The 20,082-nt window shown below is 40.9% G+C and overlaps 1 protein-coding gene across 2 annotated transcripts; it reads right to left on the bottom strand.

The window, feature by feature from the left end:
- Positions 1-1,150: 1,150 nt before the first annotated feature.
- Positions 1,151-19,315, bottom strand: DIPK2A (divergent protein kinase domain 2A). 2 transcript variants are annotated; one of them, XM_032119572.1, is made up of 3 exons: positions 18,595-19,315; positions 6,551-6,854; positions 1,151-4,106 (listed from the first exon to the last, which is right to left on the bottom strand). In XM_032119572.1, exons 1-3 carry the CDS (start codon positions 19,246-19,248, stop codon positions 3,775-3,777), a joined length of 1,290 nt encoding a protein of 429 aa, XP_031975463.1. In that variant the 5' UTR covers positions 19,249-19,315; the 3' UTR covers positions 1,151-3,774. The 2 variants fall into 2 exon arrangements, with proteins under 2 accessions (XP_031975463.1, XP_031975464.1); XM_032119573.1 differs by lacking the exon at positions 18,595-19,315 and adding an exon at positions 7,794-7,899.
- Positions 19,316-20,082: the final 767 nt, after the last annotated feature.

Below are 20,082 nucleotides of genomic sequence, written 5' to 3'. Positions count from 1 at the left end.
TCTAGGAAGATGTTAACAATAACCCTAATATGTTTTCTATAATACCTTTGGGGAAAAAAAGTAATTAGAAAAATAATTGGGAAAATATTGTAATGGACTGCTGACAATATCCACAAGAGAGACTGGGGAGAACTTCAAAAGTATGTACAGCTGAGACGGACAGGAAGGCAAACAGCTGAAGGAATAGTTATTAAACTATCTTCCCTGGCAAGTTCTCCTCCTTTGTAAACTAGGAAGTTTTTAAAACAAAACATCACCAACAACAAAAATAAACACAACCAAGAACATCTCGGTCAAAGAATGCAGGAAGGTGGTCTGAGAAAAGAATGCATTTTCCTAACCTTTGTCAAGTCTCACCCTCCTCTAAAACAAATTGAGAGCTGACAGGTGTTTACATATTTTGATTATATAAAACAGTAAGCAAATGAAATGAGACTTTTTTTACAGAATATTGATTCATATTAGAACTGGAAAAAAAGTAGGATGTGAAATTCAAGACTAAAACCCAGAGTGTGCTTTGCCATAATCCTGTAACTGTGTGCGCTCGCTGTACAAACTCCACTCCTCACAAAGTGTGCTGGCTGTCGATATAGAAGAGAGCAACTCTTAAAAGTTGTTTATGACTAAATCTGCTTTTTGCCAGAGCTCTAAATTTATCCTTAGGAAAGCGAGTGTGAGTGTGCTAAGCTCAACCATCTCCACATATAATTTCTCAAATGAGTGTATCTAAATAAACAATTAAAATTGCTCCTGATATTCTATAAGAAGGGGAATAATTAGGCCCATTATTGGTATACTAATTTTCTACCGTAAGGCACTGAAGTCAGCAAGTTTCCCTTCATTCAATTCCCCAGCAATATTCCCCCAATTTCTTTGCTCAGAATTCTGGTCATATTTTTCCATGCCCTCTCCTGATGGAGGAGGTAGGCCCTTCTTCTAACTGAGAAAATCAAAATTAATTTGTAACAGTAAACAAATTTTTTAATATGTGAAACTACCAAAAATCCCCACTTCTGATGATGGTGCATTCTGGAACACTACAAAAACTAGTTCTATGTATATTTTAATGCATGCTAGACTACGACAATCCCAAAAGACTCAGTTAATCCTAAAAGACTTACTGACCTGAAAATGAATAGCTGAGACAAGGTTCTTAAAGTATTCTTTATTAATATCATTAGAAGTTGCAGAAACAACTTTCTTATAATATAAAGGCACAGGGAGACAATTTTGATAAAATATTCCAAACAAACAGTAACTTACAGTACAAAAGGACAATTTTAATGCACATACAAACCCCAAACATCTCATTCAAAAATATTTCACCATGTTCATCAATAATAATGGGCAATGACTAAAAATATAAATTGTTATTGTACAATAAATATCTCACAGGTGCAAATGGAACAAGATTTATTGCTCTCCACAATGTTTTCCCTGTAGTGTTTTTGTTGTAGTGGGGGTTTTTGCGGCTTGTTTTCTTTTCACTTCAAAGTTCCTTTTACAAGCAGCTTTAGTAACTTGTTTCTGGAGGGACTAAACCCCAAACAAAATCTAACAGAACATTCTGACAGTTACAGAACTGTCTCAAGTAGTAACCAAAACTGGCAGTGTTCGATTCCTTCACAACTTCAACAATCATACTCCACTCTCTCTTTGGGAAATGTGGTAGATGTTTAAAAATCAACTGTAGTGGTAAGTCAAGGCTTTTATGGTAGGGTGGTAGTACCTAGTCTGAGGATTAGTCTATTTTCTTCAAATAAGTGGATTTTATGAAGAAATATAACATGAACCTTTTCCAATAGCTTGTGCCAGAACAAGCACATAAAACTGTTCAAATGAGGGGAGAAATTAAAATTAAAAGCTGCACTGAACATTCTAACTTCAGAAAACAAGACAAGGGACTGGGAACAAATTAAGACTACAGCGGCAATGATCGCGTAAGAGTGAGAATTTCCAATTCTAAAATATACTTAATCATAGAATCTTTAAAGTTGGAAAAGATCTTTAAGATCATCAAGTCCAACCAGCAACCCAGCACCACCACCATCTTCACCATTAAACCATGTCCTCAAAACACAGCGACTTAAGAAATCAAAGAGCACTCTGCATCTCTGCACAGCTCCACTCTGAGCTTTGAGAAAGAAGTCAGTGAGTTTGCCATTTCCCTCACTTGCACTTGCAGAACAATTTCCATCAGGCTTTGATGCAGTACAGGAGGCAGAGCAGCCTGCTCTTGGAAGTAGCACACATTACCTTGCTCAGAACTATGTTTAGCTCGTACAAAATAGTGTTTTATACACGCATTTAAGAAATGTTAGTTTCCTTCATTACTGTTACAAGAAGTAATATGCACACATTTCCTAAGAGTATATTTGTATGAACAAGATTTCAGGAAAATGAAGCATAGTAGTTGTAAAAATTAAACAAAACCAAAAACTGAGGAGCAAGCTTTCAAGTGAGTTCTTGTAGCAGTAACTGAGGCTTTTACAAAAACTGTGATTTATGAGAACAACTCTGTATTTACACAAACCTCAACAAGTCCATTTCAACTGCACTGGGAATAATCAAACTTAGCTCATGAAAAGGTACCTAGAGTGAGTACAGCTTACTGGTAAACCAAAAGATGAATATTCAGGAAATTCCATTCAACACACCTCGAAGGATGTAAAACAAACTGCTAACTTGCTTGACATTATTATTCAAATGAGGGTTTTCTCTAGCATAAGTACACAGTTTTAGAAGTTCTTCAGAAAGTAACCTAGGACAATCAAAATCTGAATTTTGAAAATTATTAGCTTCACTAAAGTATAGCATTTTTTGTTTACTATGTGTTCAAAAACTAATAAACAAAACCATTTTCTTTGGTTTATGCTTAACTACACCAGACTAGTAATTTTTTATTTTTAGTCAATCTTCTATCCCCAATTCAAATTAATACTGAACTTTTTATTGTAGTGTCTTTCCAATTTTCAAATTATCTCTGTTAAAAATAAGAGTTTGCTCATACCATGATTTCCTGTTAAACAGCCATCAGTATATACTGGCACGAAGGGAAGTTTTGTACAATAGTTACATTAAGTGATATTTCCAACAGCAGAACCACAGAAGACATTAAACAAATGTTAGTTCAAGTGAAATTTGAGTTTATGATGATCTCAAAAAAACAAACCACAATGTCTAAGCATGGCAAAATACAGTGTAAAACCCCCTAAAATTAGACAGTAAACTTCAGAATCCTGCACTCACAGTAGGAATGTTCTGCACAGCATTGATGTGAAAGCCTGTTCAGTTTGAAACAATGCAGACAGCTAGATTTACCTGGATGTAAATGCCACTTCAAGGTGTTTAAACAAACACAAAAATGAGACAATGATGTCAGGAAAAAGGCCTTTAAAACAGGCCGCCAGTCTAACTTGACTTTCCAAGTAAGAACATCAGTTTCACAAAACTGTGACACTAATGCAGTTTTATGTAAAGTACCCTTTGACACACAAGCTGTCAATTAAGCTATCACAGTCTTTTGTGACCTACTCCCTTTCAAACAGTTAGGGAGGAAAGTCAATAGTAGCTCAAGTTTTAATTCAGTAAGTACCTTGTTTGTTTGCAAAGGAACATTATAACACCATAAAATTCTATTTTTACAGTATTTAGAAAACTGATAAACTAGGGTTTTTTATTCTCTCTTTTTAACACATGAGTCCAAAGCTTCTTTTTTCTATGTGTCTTTGCAATAGTGTTTTAGCCAGTGTTGCAAAAGAATTTCACTGTGGACTACCTCACGTTGTTGCTCAGTTGTGCAAGGTATTCCCGGAGTTCCTTGGCGGCTTGGAATCGACCGTATCTTTTCTTTGGGTTGGCACACTCATCCAGCAGGGCTTCCAGGCGCCCGTCTTTGGCAATCTCAGCTGGGGGGTCGTGGAGGAGCCCCCCTGAAGTGCCTCGCCATGTGGCATGTCTGGACAAAAGGTTCTGACAAACGGCGTAATAGTTGTGGTCCACAGTGACACGAGCACAAAGAATCTCTTTAGAGAAGGACAGACAAGCTTCTTTATCACAGTCATCAAACTTGCTTTCGTACCACACGTCCCAGTTCTCAGGTTTATCTGTGAAATATAAGGAGACAGGAAAAAGAAGTGAGAGGGGGGAGGAAGAAGCGTGTCTGAATACCATCAGAAGCTCAATACACAGCAAACTGCTAACATTTAAACTACAAACCAATTTTGTTTAGATAAACTCTGAAATGTATTGGCCTAAAACTGCATCTGATAGTTTGGTACATCCTTCTGCTGAAATGGTCCTGACAAAACAAAAAATAAGGGAAAGAAAGAAAGAGGGCAAAATAGATTGCTGCTGGTTTTGCTTCCTTCTCTTTGCTGAGTAAACACATGAAATCTACATTCACACATACCCAGAGGAAAAAATGTAGCATGAGCAAGTACCAGAGAACAATCCACAGCCAAAGCTGAGAGAAAAACAAACAAGCAACATGATTTATTCTAGCAACATAGATTTGGTTTCTCCAGTTGCCCTGGAAACTACTGCTGGCAAGTGGTCTACCAAAGCCTAAAACAACATTCCAAAGTAATTACTATAAACTTCTGAAACTTTATCTTCTATCTTACTTTTGACATGGCAGTAACCATTAAGAATATAAAAAAGCAGATGCATTACTTATAATCTTTGAAGAAAGTAAAATTCAGCAAAGCAAATGGCATTTATGTACAAGTACAAACCTCTCTCCTTGGTAGTTTTCTTTAACTTAAAACCTGATCTACATAACATACCTTATGCAGTAATAATACTTAAAAGGTTACTAAGTGGGAGTTCTCGTGAGTTCTTACTACTTATTGCTAGAAAACTTTCATCTTAAGTTTCCAGACTACTGCCAGCTTTGAGAAGAGGTCCTTGTCATGGAGTCCCATAGCTTTGCAGATCTCTCTTAGCAGTGTGAGGTACAAAAAAAAATTAATCTGTGCTTGGCTAGTCTCTGAGCTGACTATTGGTCTTCTCATTCACGGCACACTGACAGTTTAGAAAAAAAAAGAGTACTGAAGAATGACAGTTAAAACTATAAAAACATGGTGTAAGATGTGTAGAATTAACAGTAAATTCAATGTGGAAAAAAATCCAGCAAAGGAGAATGGGAAAAAAGGGCTTCAGCAAATTCAAACATGATATATCCCACACAGAGTACAATCAGGTACTACTGTAGAGTGCAACTGGATAGAACGTACACACTGAAATAGCTGAACAGGCATATTAATCATTCTGGACAGAGATTGTCTAATGGAACTTTCCAGAAGATTCATGAAATCAGTATTAAATGTCAACCACAACACAAGTTATTGTGTTCTTGATTTAGATCATAGATCACACACCAAAATCCTGGCTGGGACAACAGATGTGACACTTCCAGCATTCAGCTTCTGCAAGGAGCTACTCGCTCCTATTCCACATACATATCAACATTTTCAGAGTTCATCTGGATGTCTTTCTGCCTGAGCAATTCAGACATGCTCCAAAAATGAAAGCCTTCAGTAATATTATTTTAAGAGGGAAGGAAAGGAACAGAACAGAAAAGAATGGAATGGACAGAGTTCTAAAGTAAATGTACTGGATATCCAACACATTAAAAGGTTTCCTTGGTAGGCTCATAAAGTTTTAATCTAAGCTTTAGAACGTATAATAAATCTAATAAAAAACAACCAAACAAACAACCCCGAAACGCATTTCCTTGTAGAAAAGTGTGGGGATAGAAAAACACAGTCCAAAACTTAATTCTGCAGCACAACATATGAAGCCTATATGCAAAGCTTAATAAATCCATTCACCCAAAGCAAACTGGAATCACTTGGCCTGTTGCCATGAACTTCTGCAGAATCCAGGGTCTCATGTTCAATGTCTCCAGCCCTTAGGTCTGTTAAATCTTCCTTATAAGCTCAAAAAGAATATAAGCCTATGTGATGTCACTTTGTCAAACACCTCTTCTGCTGCCACTGCTTTGAGCTTTTACAGTTGACAGAAAGAAAATTAATTTGGAAACAGCACTATAATCACCCATTCCTTCAGTTCCATTATTAGAGAACCAACCAGAACCACTGAAGCAAAGTCAGGCTATGGGACTAAGGCAAAGCAGGCACTAACACTGTTAGTCACTCACGGAAAGTAGAATTCCAAGACCTCTAAAAGTGCTTCCGGGAAAAGACAAAAGGGACCTCTCTCTCTTAGCTAAGGTAGACAAGACAGCCAGGCTGCTTATCTGTCCATTTGTCCAAACACACCCAGCATCAACACTCTCTTCCCATCCCCATCTCTTCCTTTATGCAGCTTTACAGTACTTAAAAGTGTCCAGGTACGCTCTTCATGAAATTGACAAATTGGTCAAGCTAATTAGTAGTCTAACTGCAGAAGAAAGCTAATTCGTTTGTTAATTAGTAGTCTAGTTGTAAAGCCAACAAAATACGTATTTAGCAACCACACATACTTTAAATATTGCAGAGAAAGAAGTGAGACACATGGGGTGAGGGGAGTGAAAGAAGAAACTTACTCTGTCTGATCAACCTTTTGTCTGCTACCAGAACGTTTTCTGCATCTACAATGATAACTTTTCCATCTCTTGGTCCCACTGCAAAGTTGTCAAAGCTGACATCAAGGAGGTAGAGTGCAAATTCAAAGTCATTATTTGTCAGCTGCTCAGCTATTTCCATTAATTGCCAGGCCAGATCCACTCGCTTCTCCCATGGTGCATTAAAGTAACTCCACAGCTCTTCTCCCACATAGTTGACAGCCACCATTCTTCCGCACGCTCCCAAGTACTTTGCGAATGGCCAACCCTCATCAGATGGAAAACTCTGTATATAAAAAATTTTTGACATTTTAATTAATACAAAACAGTTTAGATTTTAAAAGGCTTTTCAATAAAACTTAGAAGAAAAAGCTGTAAATACCCATCAAAACTATAATCCATATATTTCTAAGTTTCAAAGGGAAAGGAAAAACAATAGAAAATGTATTTATGTGAGCAAGAGGCCTTGCTGAACTAGTGAAGGGAAAAAGTTGGATGACCTGAAGCAATACACAACCCATATCTAGCTTTCCATATATACACACACACTCACATATATTCACACACACAATTCCACCAACCATCTTTTTCTCTTGGTGTTTTATTACACATCTCTTGTAGTAATTCAAGTATATTTCCCATCAAGATATTCTTGCATTTGATCTTTTAATTAAAATCAATTCTTTTAATAATCTAAAGAAAAAAAACTTCACAAAGTGGCACCTCCTTCTCTCCATCACCATCCCTTCCATTTTTCCTAGTTGATGGGATTCTTTTGAGGTTTCTTATTTTTCTCGTATACCATAACAGTCTATCTCTTGATTAATTGCTCTATTTATACTATGTGCTTCTTACACAGGGCCACTTAACATTTTTATCAACAGTAAAATCTGTCTCCAACAGTACCTTTCTGTGAAGTTAACACAAGAGACTGAACAGAAATGACACACTAAAAGCAATTACAAAACAACCCACAACACACCAGCATGGTTTTCCTAATTCAGCTATGCTGAATGTGCCCTAGGACTTCGATATGGACAAGCACTTAAAAAGTACCCTCCAAACTGTGGAGGAATGCTGAATAGGAATGCAACAGGAAGAAACTACAAAAGCACTAATTTAAGAAACCACAAATTTATAGAAGTTAGCACTCTAAGAGTATGATGTACACTAATTTTAACTATTAGGAGATACCACGTGCCCATGCCCCTTCCTCGTGTTCTACCTTGCTATCATGTCACCAGACACAACTCATGACCAATTCTGCAGCAATGATGTAGCAAAGGTTCTACCACAGTTGGGGTGAACAGCATGGTGGCGTTTCAGGATGCATGAAAGCTTTATACCTCCTGGAAACCACAATGGAAGAAAACACTTATTGTAAACTGGGGAAAGAGACTGGAAGGAAACACCTCATGTAGACGGATCTGAACTACAAGACCATGCAGGGAAGAGGTGCCTAATATAACAAACCTTGTCTATATAGTACACGTGAAGAAACTAAAATCATAATTAATATACATAATTGACAACGTTTGCCATTTTTATGGCAAAAAGGCATGAAGCTGCTCTCTAAGGTGGCAAAGCGTAGAAGACAATTTCTGGGCAAGTAACCATGTTTACCACTGCAAAGAACCACCCTTCTTGGTTGGGCAAAAGAGCCATGTTAATTACAGAATAGGTTCAAAGTTTTTGACGTGTCTGTATGTCTGAACTTCAACTCTATTTTTATCACGTGATCTACTCACGTAAGCAAAACAGGTTGTGATAAATCCTGACAATAATACAGAACTAATTTCACAGATTTGAGACCAGTATGGCATTTTCAAGCTGTGATACCACATAACTCAGCAGAACTAAATCTCTCTCAGTAATTAAATCTACCATGCAATAGGGAAGACATTATCCAGCCTCCAGGCTTATTTACCTGCAGGATTCAGGGCAATTAATGAAGGTGGTAAGTACAGCCAAATATCTGCCAGTTCAGGTCAAGTGTCACATTCCAGAGTTAAGAGGATTTTGGGGGCATTTTTACTTGTTTTGTGGTTAACAAAATAACCTTCCAACAACTGAAGTATGCGCTAGTTCAGTATTCCTTACTTATTCTAAGCAGACTATATAATAAAAACATGGCTGTGGTATCAATAAATGTCACCAAAGGGGTATTTCATGTGCATTTATCATGACTGTATTCAGCCCTGAACCAAAACAAAATAAGAAGCAAATGGCTGTTTTCCATCAAATGAAATTATTTTACCTACATCAGATAAACTTCTCTTTAAATTGGAGAAAAGTTACCTGATTCTATTTCCTGATAAGCACAGGCTTAACTAATTTCACCAAATGTGCATGACATTTTCATATTGCTGCATTGTATCAGCATGCAACTCGATGCTTAAATATTTTTATTTAAATATTACTTTGGACCACCCCACTCCTTTTCTTTTCCATGGTTCTCCTTTTCTATGTTCCAATCCTGCCCTGCTTATGACTCTGCCTCCCTTTTCAAACACAAATTCAACCACAAGCAGTTGAACCTGGCAAAGGATGTGCTACCATTGGAAGCAAAGGTGTCCCTCCCTTCCAACCCACCAAGCACACTCATTTCAATCCCCTGCACATCATTAGGAAAGCAAGGCTGGTACTTGCTGGGCTGGTGCTCCATTGGCTCAGAGCCCGATCGATATCATCACAGGCTGGGATGTACTGGTGAGAGGAAGAGAGAAGGCCTCAACAGCCGAGTGCAGAAGAGAGAAGGAGCTAAGGGGACTTTTCCTTTCCAGCAGCAGCAGTGATTTATGTAATGGATTAAACTGATTTTCGAGGTACAGCTTTAGACACTGATCTTTCAAATATATCTATTATGGTTCCTGCACTGTGTACACTGAATTTCATTTCAGACAAGAAATCCTAGGAGCAGTCTGGTTTATTCAGAAGTGCACACCTTCATGTTACCAGTAGAATATCTGCATGCCATGCTGTAACAGATATATTTATAACACTGTGGCAATAAAAACATCTTTTGACAACAGGAGTTCGGGGAATCCTGCCAACATCTGCACATGTACAAACAACATCTCTGCTTTGGCCCCCTTCCAACTGGCATGTAACAGCCACATCTACACTTCATTACCCAAGTCAGTAGCCGAAGAAGGGGATAAAAATATGTACAAGTGCCTCATTCAGCAGTTTTTATATTCACTTGGTGAATTTGACAAGAATATTAATTGAGGTGCAGATCTCTTGTCTTTGCAAGCAGCGATTTGTAACTTTTTGCACTATTCTATTTTGAAAGGTGTTTTCTAAGAGGAAACTGCAGCTAACTTAACACAAGGATTTTTTTGTTCATGTATTAAAATTTTGAAAGTAAGAAATGAAAACAAATCTGTATGACTAATAAACATGTTTTCCATGAACAAGTTGCATTTAGAAACAAAAAGCTTCATAGATCGCTGTCAAAAATCTGATTTCTGTGGAGTAATGCATAACCTTGGTTTTGGTTTTATTTTCTCAAATTATCAGTAGTCTAAATATTTAATTAGATAATTTTGTACTTGAATATGCTATTTGCAGACTTAAAAATGTGCATTTGACAATTAAGGTAAAAACTAAGCTCTTGCTGAAAACCAGAATCAGCTGTTTTGTGACAAAATAATCTGATTCTGATGCACCCACTCACATTTCATCTGTGAACACACACATAAATGCCATGGAAACCATAGATATTTAAACTTTTTAATGTGTTTTAAAATAAAGTAACACATATCAAAAACTACAAATAGGTAGCTTAGTAAGTTCCCCCTCAATAACGCTGTTATCTTTCTGTATTCAGACAAATATGTATAACCTTCTAACAGAAAGCCGGAAAACAGTAAAGATACCAAAAACTTCTGCTACCTTCATTCCCACTGACACACCCCCAAAACATATTTTGCTTGCTCTAATTAGTGTAGCTCCAAGATATCTCTCTAAGCAAGGCTCAAAAACCTAAACAAACCCTGTCAAAGGGACAACAGATATGCTGTTCCTGAAAGAATAATACTGCATTTATGCCTTTAAAAAAAATACACTGTAGTCTCAGAAAAAATATTAAGAATTAACAGAGCAAATTTATCACTTCACTGAAGCAGAAAACACACTATCAGTGCATTTGTCTTCCTCACTTCCATCTGTCTAAACCTGAGAAGATGCCAAAATGTGCCAGTGCATTTTGTTCAGAGCTGTGACTTAGATCAGGCAGTGAAGACTCACCAGCTTGAAGCTGATAAAGCCTATTGTATTCTGCAGTAACACAAATCCCCTTTGAATTAAACACTTAAAAGAGTATTAGTTTATCATAATGAAGCATAAAACTCATAATCAAGACCAAAAAGCCAGACCAGCTTAAGTAACAACTGACATTTTTGTTCCACTGTATCACTAAAATCCAAGCTTTTCATTCTCAAAACTATTCCAGAAGATTCTCTGTATGTCACCTCCAACATTTGCAGGAAGTGAGTTCCAGCTCAGAAAAAATACCCCAGACAAAATCTGCCCAAACAAAGACCTACCTCTTATATGTGATGAAATTTTAAAAAACACACACAAAACAGAGTGGGGACTTCTCTCCGTGGGACCCTGAAGAACTTCATGGCAAAATTACCCTCTCCCTGACGCCTTCATTAAATCATCCTGCTAAACCGCATCTGCCCAGGCACAAACAGGCACGGCACGGAGAATTTAAATAGCATGTTCTTCCTCAAAAGGAAAATTGGTTCTCTCTCAGAGCACTGCTGATTCTGCAGTGTAAACAAAAGCAGCACTTGTACTAGTACCGAGGCAAATAAGCAGAGCTCTGGAACCACGAAGAGCTGGAGAGCAGATTTTACAATGATGCTTTTCGGATCAAAGGAGTTACAAAGCACAGTCTAAACACAGATGCCTCCTTTTGTCAGGAATTGATCTGCATTCTGGAAGATATGTATTCAAATGATTTTCTGAATGCTAGTGAGTACAATGAAAACCATTTAATTCTGAACTATATGCCACACCATTTGACATTTACCTAGAAGTCCCACAGAAGTTATACATATATAGCCAACAGCACAGAGTGAACAAGAATACTCCAAACATTGGTGTTCCCATTGAAACCACGTTTCTTTTATTTATTTGACCGCTGTTCAAGTTTGACTACATTTCAAACAGTTATTACATACAATTCATGCCAACAAGAAGTACATACCAGGCTTAATTGACATACTATAGGACAAAAATACACAAAATTCTAAATACTCAATTTTTAAGTTGAACACCTCAGCTATAAAAGCTGTATTTCACAATGCCAGCAGAGATATGCCTCTTTTCCAAATAAATTAATGAACAATGATTAAACTCGAGAACCATAGTAAAGCAAATTTAATGTCATTATTGGTTGTCACCTGTTCAAATTAGTTCGTAGTTCATAAAAGTTTGTTCAGATTAAATTTGCAACAGATGAAAATAATCACTGTGTATTTACTTCTCATCAGTAGTGAGCGAGACAAAAACAAAGCCTCAATTACTTAATTCAGGGAAGTAAAACACAACTCCCCCTATACATCTGACATACCAGAACAACATTGGTATTACAAAGTTTGTAATGTGGGGTAACAAGCATTTTTCTGCTACTGAAAACTACAAGAGCAAGAATTTCTCAGGAGAATTTCTATTTAAGTCTATATAGTGACTTCCCTGCAGCCTTTAAATTCAGACAGCCATTCATCATAATATACACCCCACAATAACGTCAAGAATTTCTAGACTATTTTAAAATATCCCTTATAATTTACCCTACATGTTTTCAGTCTAGGGAACTTTCACTAGAAAGAAGAATGAGAATAGTTTTGATAATTTAAGGAACATAATTAAATATGACAGTTAACATGACAAGTACAAGCCAATTCTGGTCTAATATGTACAGTCATATGTCACTGCAAAAAATGATTCTTCAGTTTTCAATACAACCAAATCAGTGGAACATTCTTGTAACATGAGGCCACTCCATTTTAATTCAACAAAGAACAATTTTCCATTCCTTTTAAAAAGATTCACAATGGAAATTCAGTCTATTAAAATCCTAGTATCTGTATGAGCCAGGATTTAAATAAGTCCACTCAAGGACATGTCAGGTAGTGCAGATAACTGCCTTAAATCCACTACTTGGTTTATGGCAGCAGAATTACAGATCAGAAACACCAAATTGAGTAAAGAAGAAAGTTTAAAGGGTCCCAAGTATTAAAACTGAATTGCCATTCTACATTCTACCAATGTATTTAGAATAGAGCTACAAAAAATAACTTATGATTAGAAGAGCGTGTATGAAAAAATAGAGGAATTTGCCCATTTACTTCTTATGTCTAGATCAGCAAAAAGATTCTGTGGAACGTTTGGCTAAATTGCTACTTTGAGTGAATTCTGTGCAAGAAATTGTTTCAAAGTGATCAGCTGAAGTTTTAATATATGTTTACCAGATGTCAACTATTGCTCTCCCCATAACAAAATCAAACAGAAAACCCAATGATGACATGTAGAGAAACCAGAATAATTTTAGGTTATGCGGCAACAGACTGTTCATGCAGAGTAATTATACTAGGAATAGAGATACAGCTGTTGGGTTTGTTTTGTTTTGCTTTTTCCCCACAAGGAATAAGAATGATCAGAAGTTGTGAGAAAAATAAAGCCATTAAGCTTAAGTATTTAGAGAACTAAAACCATATCTGAGGGAGGGGCAATGATTTACACAGGCTATTAAAAATGCAGAAATACTACTATTTGGCACATAGAGATTGGCATTTCCTCTTAGAGAAATAAAAGTCCTTGAGACTTGTAATTTAAATCCCAGACACAAATGTTCACTATCATTCTTTGAAGAATTGTCATTTAAACTGGTTGTTAAAAGCTACAGCTTGAGACAAAGTTGCATTAATGCACTCTGGATTTAATTGGCAGATACCTTCTAGAGTTAGAAGAAATATTCCTTACGTGAAAGCATTTTACCTTAACAGCAAAGTATGTGTGCAAATTCCAAGTTTGCTTTGTGTTGGTCTAATTTTTTCCATAGTAGCTGGTGTGGGGCTGTGTTTTGGATTTGTGCTGGAAATGGCATTGATAATTCAGGGATGCTTCAGCTGTTGCTGAGCAGTGATTACACAAAGCCAAGGCCTTTTCTGCTCCACATCCCACCAGTGAGGGGAATGGGGGTGCACAAGAAGCTCAGAGGGGACACAGCCAGGACAGCTGATCCAAGGAATATTCCATTCCATATGGCATCATGATCAGCATGTGAAGCTGGGGGGAAGGAGAAGAAAGGAGGGGGGACACACATCCAGAGTGACAGCACATCTTCCCAAGTCACCATTCCATGTGATGGAGCCCGGCTGTCCTGGCAATGGCTGAGCACGTGCCTGCCCATGGGAATTGCTGAACAAATCCCTTGTTTGGCTTTGCCTTCCTTATTAAACTGTCTTGGTATCAACCCACAAGTTTTCTCACTTCTACTCTCCCAATTCTCTCCCTCATCCCAGTGTGACAGGAGGGAGCTGCGTGGGGCTGAGTTCCCAGCTGGGGTTAAACCACGACACTCTGAAAACAAAGCAAACACAATGACATTTCCATATGGCACCTGGCAACACTGTAAACCAACAACACAATGGCAAAATTGAGGGTTGCAAGACCAGTTATATGTGCACTTTTGTGACAACAACTTATAAACCCTGTGTTTCAGTTTTGCCAGGACAGACATAAACTGTCTTTTCAGGTAAGCATAAGATCTTAGTAGAAATACAATCTAACTGAAAAACAGTTTTGTAATCTAGAAACAATTTTTATTTCAGCTGTCTTGAGCCAGATTGAACTTTCTCTAACTCTGAGAAAAGAAATTTTCTGGTTTTACCCTGGATTTGGGGCATTGTTGTTTTTTCTTGTTTTAAGTACTAAACTTAAAACTTTGCCACTGGCAAAATGTGTCAGACACTGCGTGGTTGCACACCATGGCTCACAGCATGGCAGCTACAGTGGCACGACAGCAGCAGCTCAAGAACTGTTATCCAAAACTGTTAGGAGACTGCCACAGCGCCTCCAAAGAGGAAATCTGGAGGCTGACAGGGATCAGGGCAGGAGCTCTATGAAAAATAAGAGGTACCACACCTTTTGGTTCTATTAACAGTAAGTTTATGTTCCAACTTGCAAGTGAAGATAAAAATTAATCAAGTTACTTGATAAAGTTGAATAACATCCACTATTTAAGCAGATATCACTGTTGAAAAAAATCTCAAAAACTTTCTCCACTGCATGTATTTTACAAGACAAACTAGAAGCTGGGTGGTTTATATCAAGTCCCAACACAAGGATAAATCTGCTTACATCCATGGCAGTTCTATGAATTCTACAAAGAGCGAACAGTCACACTGCACTCAGTCTGTAATTCAAGTTATCTTTTAAATTTTTCTGTTTCTTCCTAAGGCAACTTCGGCCAACCTATCTTTGCAAGTGCTTGATGCACACCATCATCATATTCAGTTGGAAATAAGATACCATGCATAGATCCTATCCTCCAGGTGATTCCCATTTAAAACACTCTGCTAATCAGTGAATGAATTGAAACAGCACCAAGTTTTGTTGTTGCTTTTGTCCAAGTACAATGTTCATGCCTATATGAAATACTGATTTAGATGTAGCATTTTGATTACAAATATGACCTTATTTTATTAAAAAGTATTCATCTTTATTGCAGAAAACAGCTATTAGGAGGAGAGAGGAAAAAACCCCAAATCTATCAGAAGTTAAATCTTTAGCATGTAAGTTCTTTCGTTCAAATGTGAATTCATATGAAAACTGCAAAAGGATTTAATTAGTGAGTAGTTTAGCAAGATTCTACAGAAGAAATATTAGTGTTTTAATACCCCAAAAAAATATGTGAACTGTACTTGAACAATACTACCGCTGTCATTCCATTTCCTTAATGAAGTAAAATGGCAAAAGGGTCTGAATTCTTCCCTGAGTACACCTGGACAATAGATGTGAACAAAGGTTAACAAGAAAGTTATGAAAAACACAAATAGTGAGTTAGGATTACAACATGTAATCTACACTAAACTGTGCAGTGTTACACTTCTGATGAACAGTAACATCAGGCTATGGGTTAAAGCCCCACCTGAAAAATTCCCACAGCAGAAGCTGTAAATCAGTTGTGACGATGCAGTTCATGAGCAACATCGCTTCAGGAATAATCCATACTCCACACAGGCTTCAAGCTAAAATCCCAGTCGCTGATGAAAAGCCTCATAATCCACAAATTGCTGGGTCTTGTAGATGACTACAGTGAATTTTCTATTATAAATGAAAGATCAAGCTTTGAATTCCTACTAAATTGCCTATTTACATTTAGCTGTAATGCAATTAAGCAACACAGAACTTAAATGCACTGTACACCAGGAGTTTAGACATTATCTCTACTTCTAAACCAAAACTGTTATGAATAACAGTGCTCAGTCACTGTAGTGTTCCATGAAAGGCTCAAGGCAAAAATAAGCAATATTTTTCCTTGTGCCCTCCAGTGACAGACAGCATGAGTTAAATCCATCTATTTATTGATTTATTTTAAATTAAAATCTGATTCTTCATACAACATTGTGTAGGTTTCTTTTCTTGGAAGCAGATAATTTTTAAAACAAGCCTATAAGTTTCATTCCCATAGCACTACCTGCCTTCATCGACACTGCAGAAACTACACCATAAAATGTTTTATATATGTTACGTACTAATACAAACAACCTTCTCAGTAGTCAGTTATCAATTCTAGAAAGTAACCACCTCTCGCACGTTGCTGTTGCAAGAGCTGCAGAATACAGAATTACCCGTTCCTTACGTGTTTCTCAGGTAGACACAGAGCCTGGAGTACTAGGGAATGGGAAGAGCTCATACAGATTCATGTATTTTAGATATTTCATTCCTAATTGAGGGAAGGTCTTCAAACCTCAAGTACCCATTACCAAAGTTAATTAACACTCTTCTGGAGAAACACTAGGAGTGTTTAAGCACACAAAGCTGGCCTGAAGCTCCCCAGAAATATTGTCCAAGCTATGCCTAAACATCAACATTTACAACACTATGAAACATTTTTGATCTGTTAAAAGGCGGCAGACTTGCTTTAATATGCTCTGAACTGTTAAAAGCTGTCTCATTTCCCACCAGTTTGACCTGCTCTGTTCTCAGCTGCACCTTTGCTAAAATAAATGTCGAGCAGAATGCTTAAGTCCATCCAAGATTTATTCTCTTTAGCAAATTTGCTTGACAATCTCAGGACTCTTCTACAGTTCATCAAGAAGCTGAGAGGAATCAACGGTCTTAATCAACCCACTGCTTATGATCCAGCCCATTACAGTAAATGCTGCAAGTGTACCATACCCTTTGTAAAGAATACGTTGCCCTGTGAATTATGAAGAAACACAGCTGTTCTCTGGCCATCTAGGTCTACGCTCAGTATGTTGAAACCACTGTTGAAAACCAAAAAAGTAAGTTGTATGAAATGCAGCCAAAACAAATCACTTCTCAAAGAATTTCTGAATATACTCAGCAGAGCAAAGCAGTTTTGATTTTCTTACTTAAGTGGAGTTTCCTTTCTCACTGTGCTCAGGAGCAACTTCATAGCAAAATGGAAGAGACTTACTGTTCCCTCAAGTCTGCTGAGAACCAAACTGGAAACACACTTTGAAAACAAAACTGAAGAGCTGTACATGGAGAGACTGAAGGGCAGAATGCATACCACCCAAAAACATATGTAATTTGTAATTAAGTTCATAAATTGATTTTATAGAAATTAGTCAGTAGGCAAACTTTCTGGAGGGTAAAGCCTTGCAGCACTGCTTTTTGAGCATTTCTTGGCCTCTCACTAGAGAAACAGCAGATGTTAACAGTAATCATGAGGTGATGTTTTCAAAACATATTTTCAAATATTATTTTAATCATACACTGGATAAAGGCAAGGACAGTTTAGTAGTTAGACAAAACAGTTCTTATTCCAAACCTAGATACTAAAGGCACACTTGGGAATTCCCTTGATCATGTTAAAAGCCAAAATGCAAGGCATCCCATCTGAATAGATATAGAATAGAAGCAACTGCGTGGTGCCACAGAATAGAAGTTTCCTATGCATTTTTCACGTAAAAATTTACGTAACATATTAAAGCACAAATTTCAGGTAGGTGCACATAACCCACGCCCCTAATTAAAGACTAGGAAATAGGTATTTGTAGTCCGAAAATAGACCGACGAATAAATGAACAGTGTTCTCTCTTCAGCGGTTACCTATCTCTAATTTCTACCAGCAGTAACTATATTTAGTTCACATTAAGAACATGACATAGCACATGAGTCAGTTTCTGACAAGGAAAGCACAACAGCATCGCAGCACAGTCTCTACGCACTCTCTCTTGAACTAGACCTTAAGAAATGAATCACGGGCACCCACAGCTCCCTGGGAATATATGAATTGTGGAACACGCTGACACCGAACTATGCGAAAGGCACAAGTAAGCAGAGAGCATCAGCCGCCAGCACTGACCCGCTGCGCTCCTGCGGGACGGCGGCTGCCGCTCGGTACCCGACAGCACAGCGGTATGGGGATGGAGTTAAAACCCTGAGGAGGACGGCAAATCGGGAAAACACACGCAGTCTTTGAGGGAGGAAGGAAGGAGGAGAGCTGATGAGGCTGAGCGAGCTAAAGAAACGCCTCCTGCCCGGAGGCAGGGACCCGAGACCCTCTGCTCAGCCCGCCCCGCCGGTACCTCTGCAGGAGAGTCAGTCAGGGCACAGAGCCAGCGGCGGCCCCCGCGATCCGGCGGGATTTGGGGCCAGCTGCCCGGGAGCCCTCGGCCCCCGCCCGCAGACACGGCGGCAGCGGCGAGGGGCAGGAAGGGCCATTCCGGCGAGGGTCCCGCCGGGACGGGCAGCACCGGGAGCACCGGCGGGAGCAGGCGGACGCCCACTGGGGCACTGCCGGCCGCCCTTACCTGCAGCACCAGCGGCTCGGGGTTGAAGGCGAGGGTGATGAGGAGCTGCATGCGCTCCGAGTCTTTCAGGTTCCGCAGCAGGAAGCTGCCCGAATCCTTGGTCTCAGCGTAGCGGCGCACCAGGCGGTCGAGCAGGCGCTGCGAGGGGCAGTGCACCAGGTCGGACCAGCCCTCCACGGCGCCGGGGGTGAGCAGCCGCACGTCGCCGTTCAGGCTGGCGAACTCGGTGGCGGGCAGCGCCTGCAGCAGGTCGCAGCGGCCCCTGCCGGTGGCACGGCGGCAGATCTTGGTGTCGATGTCGGCGAGCTCCTGCGCCGAGCCCAGGCGCTTCAGCACGACGCGGCGGGAGCCCTCACGGGGTTCCCCGTACCGCGCGAAGTACACGTTCTTCACGTTGAAGAAGTCCAGCAGGCGCAGGCGGCCCCAGCTCTCCAGCCGCAGCTGCCCGTTGAGGAACTTGCGGCACCAGCTGGTGCCCCAGCAGGCCGGGCACTTATTGAGCTGCAGGAAGCGCCGCTCCGACAGCTCGTTGCGCTGCAGCGAGGCCAGCAGCGAGTGCGTGTTCAGCACCAGCGCCGCCGCCAGGCTGCCCAGCACCGCCAGCTTCACGTAGCGGTACAGCCGCCCCAACTTCAGCGACACCAGCCGCAGCATCGTCCCGGGCCGCGCCGGGCCCCCCGCCCTTCGCCGCGCTCGCTGCCCGCCCCGGCCGCGCCGCGGCTCCGGCTCCAATAAACTCCCCGCCTCGCTGCCCGCCCGATAAAAGGCGGCCAAGTTACTGAGGGGCCGGCGGGGAGGGGGAGGGCAGGGGAGGGGGGGCGGCGCCTGCAGCGCGCGGGCCCGGGCGGACCCGCCCCCGGGGAGGGGCTCGGGCTCCGCCGCCGCCGCTCCCGCCGCCGCCGAGCCCCCCCCGCCCCAGGGGGCTCCTCCCCCTCCCGCCGATGGACACGCCCCCGGGGGCGGGGCCTCGCGCGAGCGCCGCCGGCCGCCAGCGGTTGGCTGCGCGTGACGCCGCACAGTCGCGTGCGGCCCCGCCCCCTCCCCGCCCCATCCCGGCGCTGGGGGCGGGGCGCGGCGCCCTTCCCGCCCCTCGGCCCCCGGCCCCGCCGGACTCTCGAGCCGCTGTGGGAGGGGGCGCGGCGCTGGCGGTGGCTGCCGCCATGTTGTGTGTGTCTGTGTGTGCGTGCGTGCGTGCGTGCGAGCGAGCGAGCGACTCTGTGTCCGTGTCCACCCGTCGTCTCCGTCCCCGCTCCGTCCGGGCCACCAGCGCTCGCCCGCTGCCGGCGGAAACCGCCCTACCCGAGGCCGGCCCGGGACGGCCGTGCTGCGCCAGCAGTGTCCGCCACTCTCCGTGTGGCCGCCGCAGCCTCAGAGCGCTGCGGGCGCGCGCCGCCCGCCCTCAGGGGTCCCGCCGCGGTTCTGGCCGTACCGCCGCGTCCCAGCTTGGCTTGCTGGTGCCACGGGACAGGTTCTCTCTTTCCCAGTGCT

This window comes from Corvus moneduloides, chromosome 10, assembly GCF_009650955.1.
Source record: "Corvus moneduloides isolate bCorMon1 chromosome 10, bCorMon1.pri, whole genome shotgun sequence".
Classification (NCBI taxonomy): Eukaryota; Metazoa; Chordata; class Aves; order Passeriformes; family Corvidae; genus Corvus; species Corvus moneduloides.
Note: the sequence above shows the minus strand (reverse complement) of the source record. Positions and strands in the feature narration are given on the sequence as shown.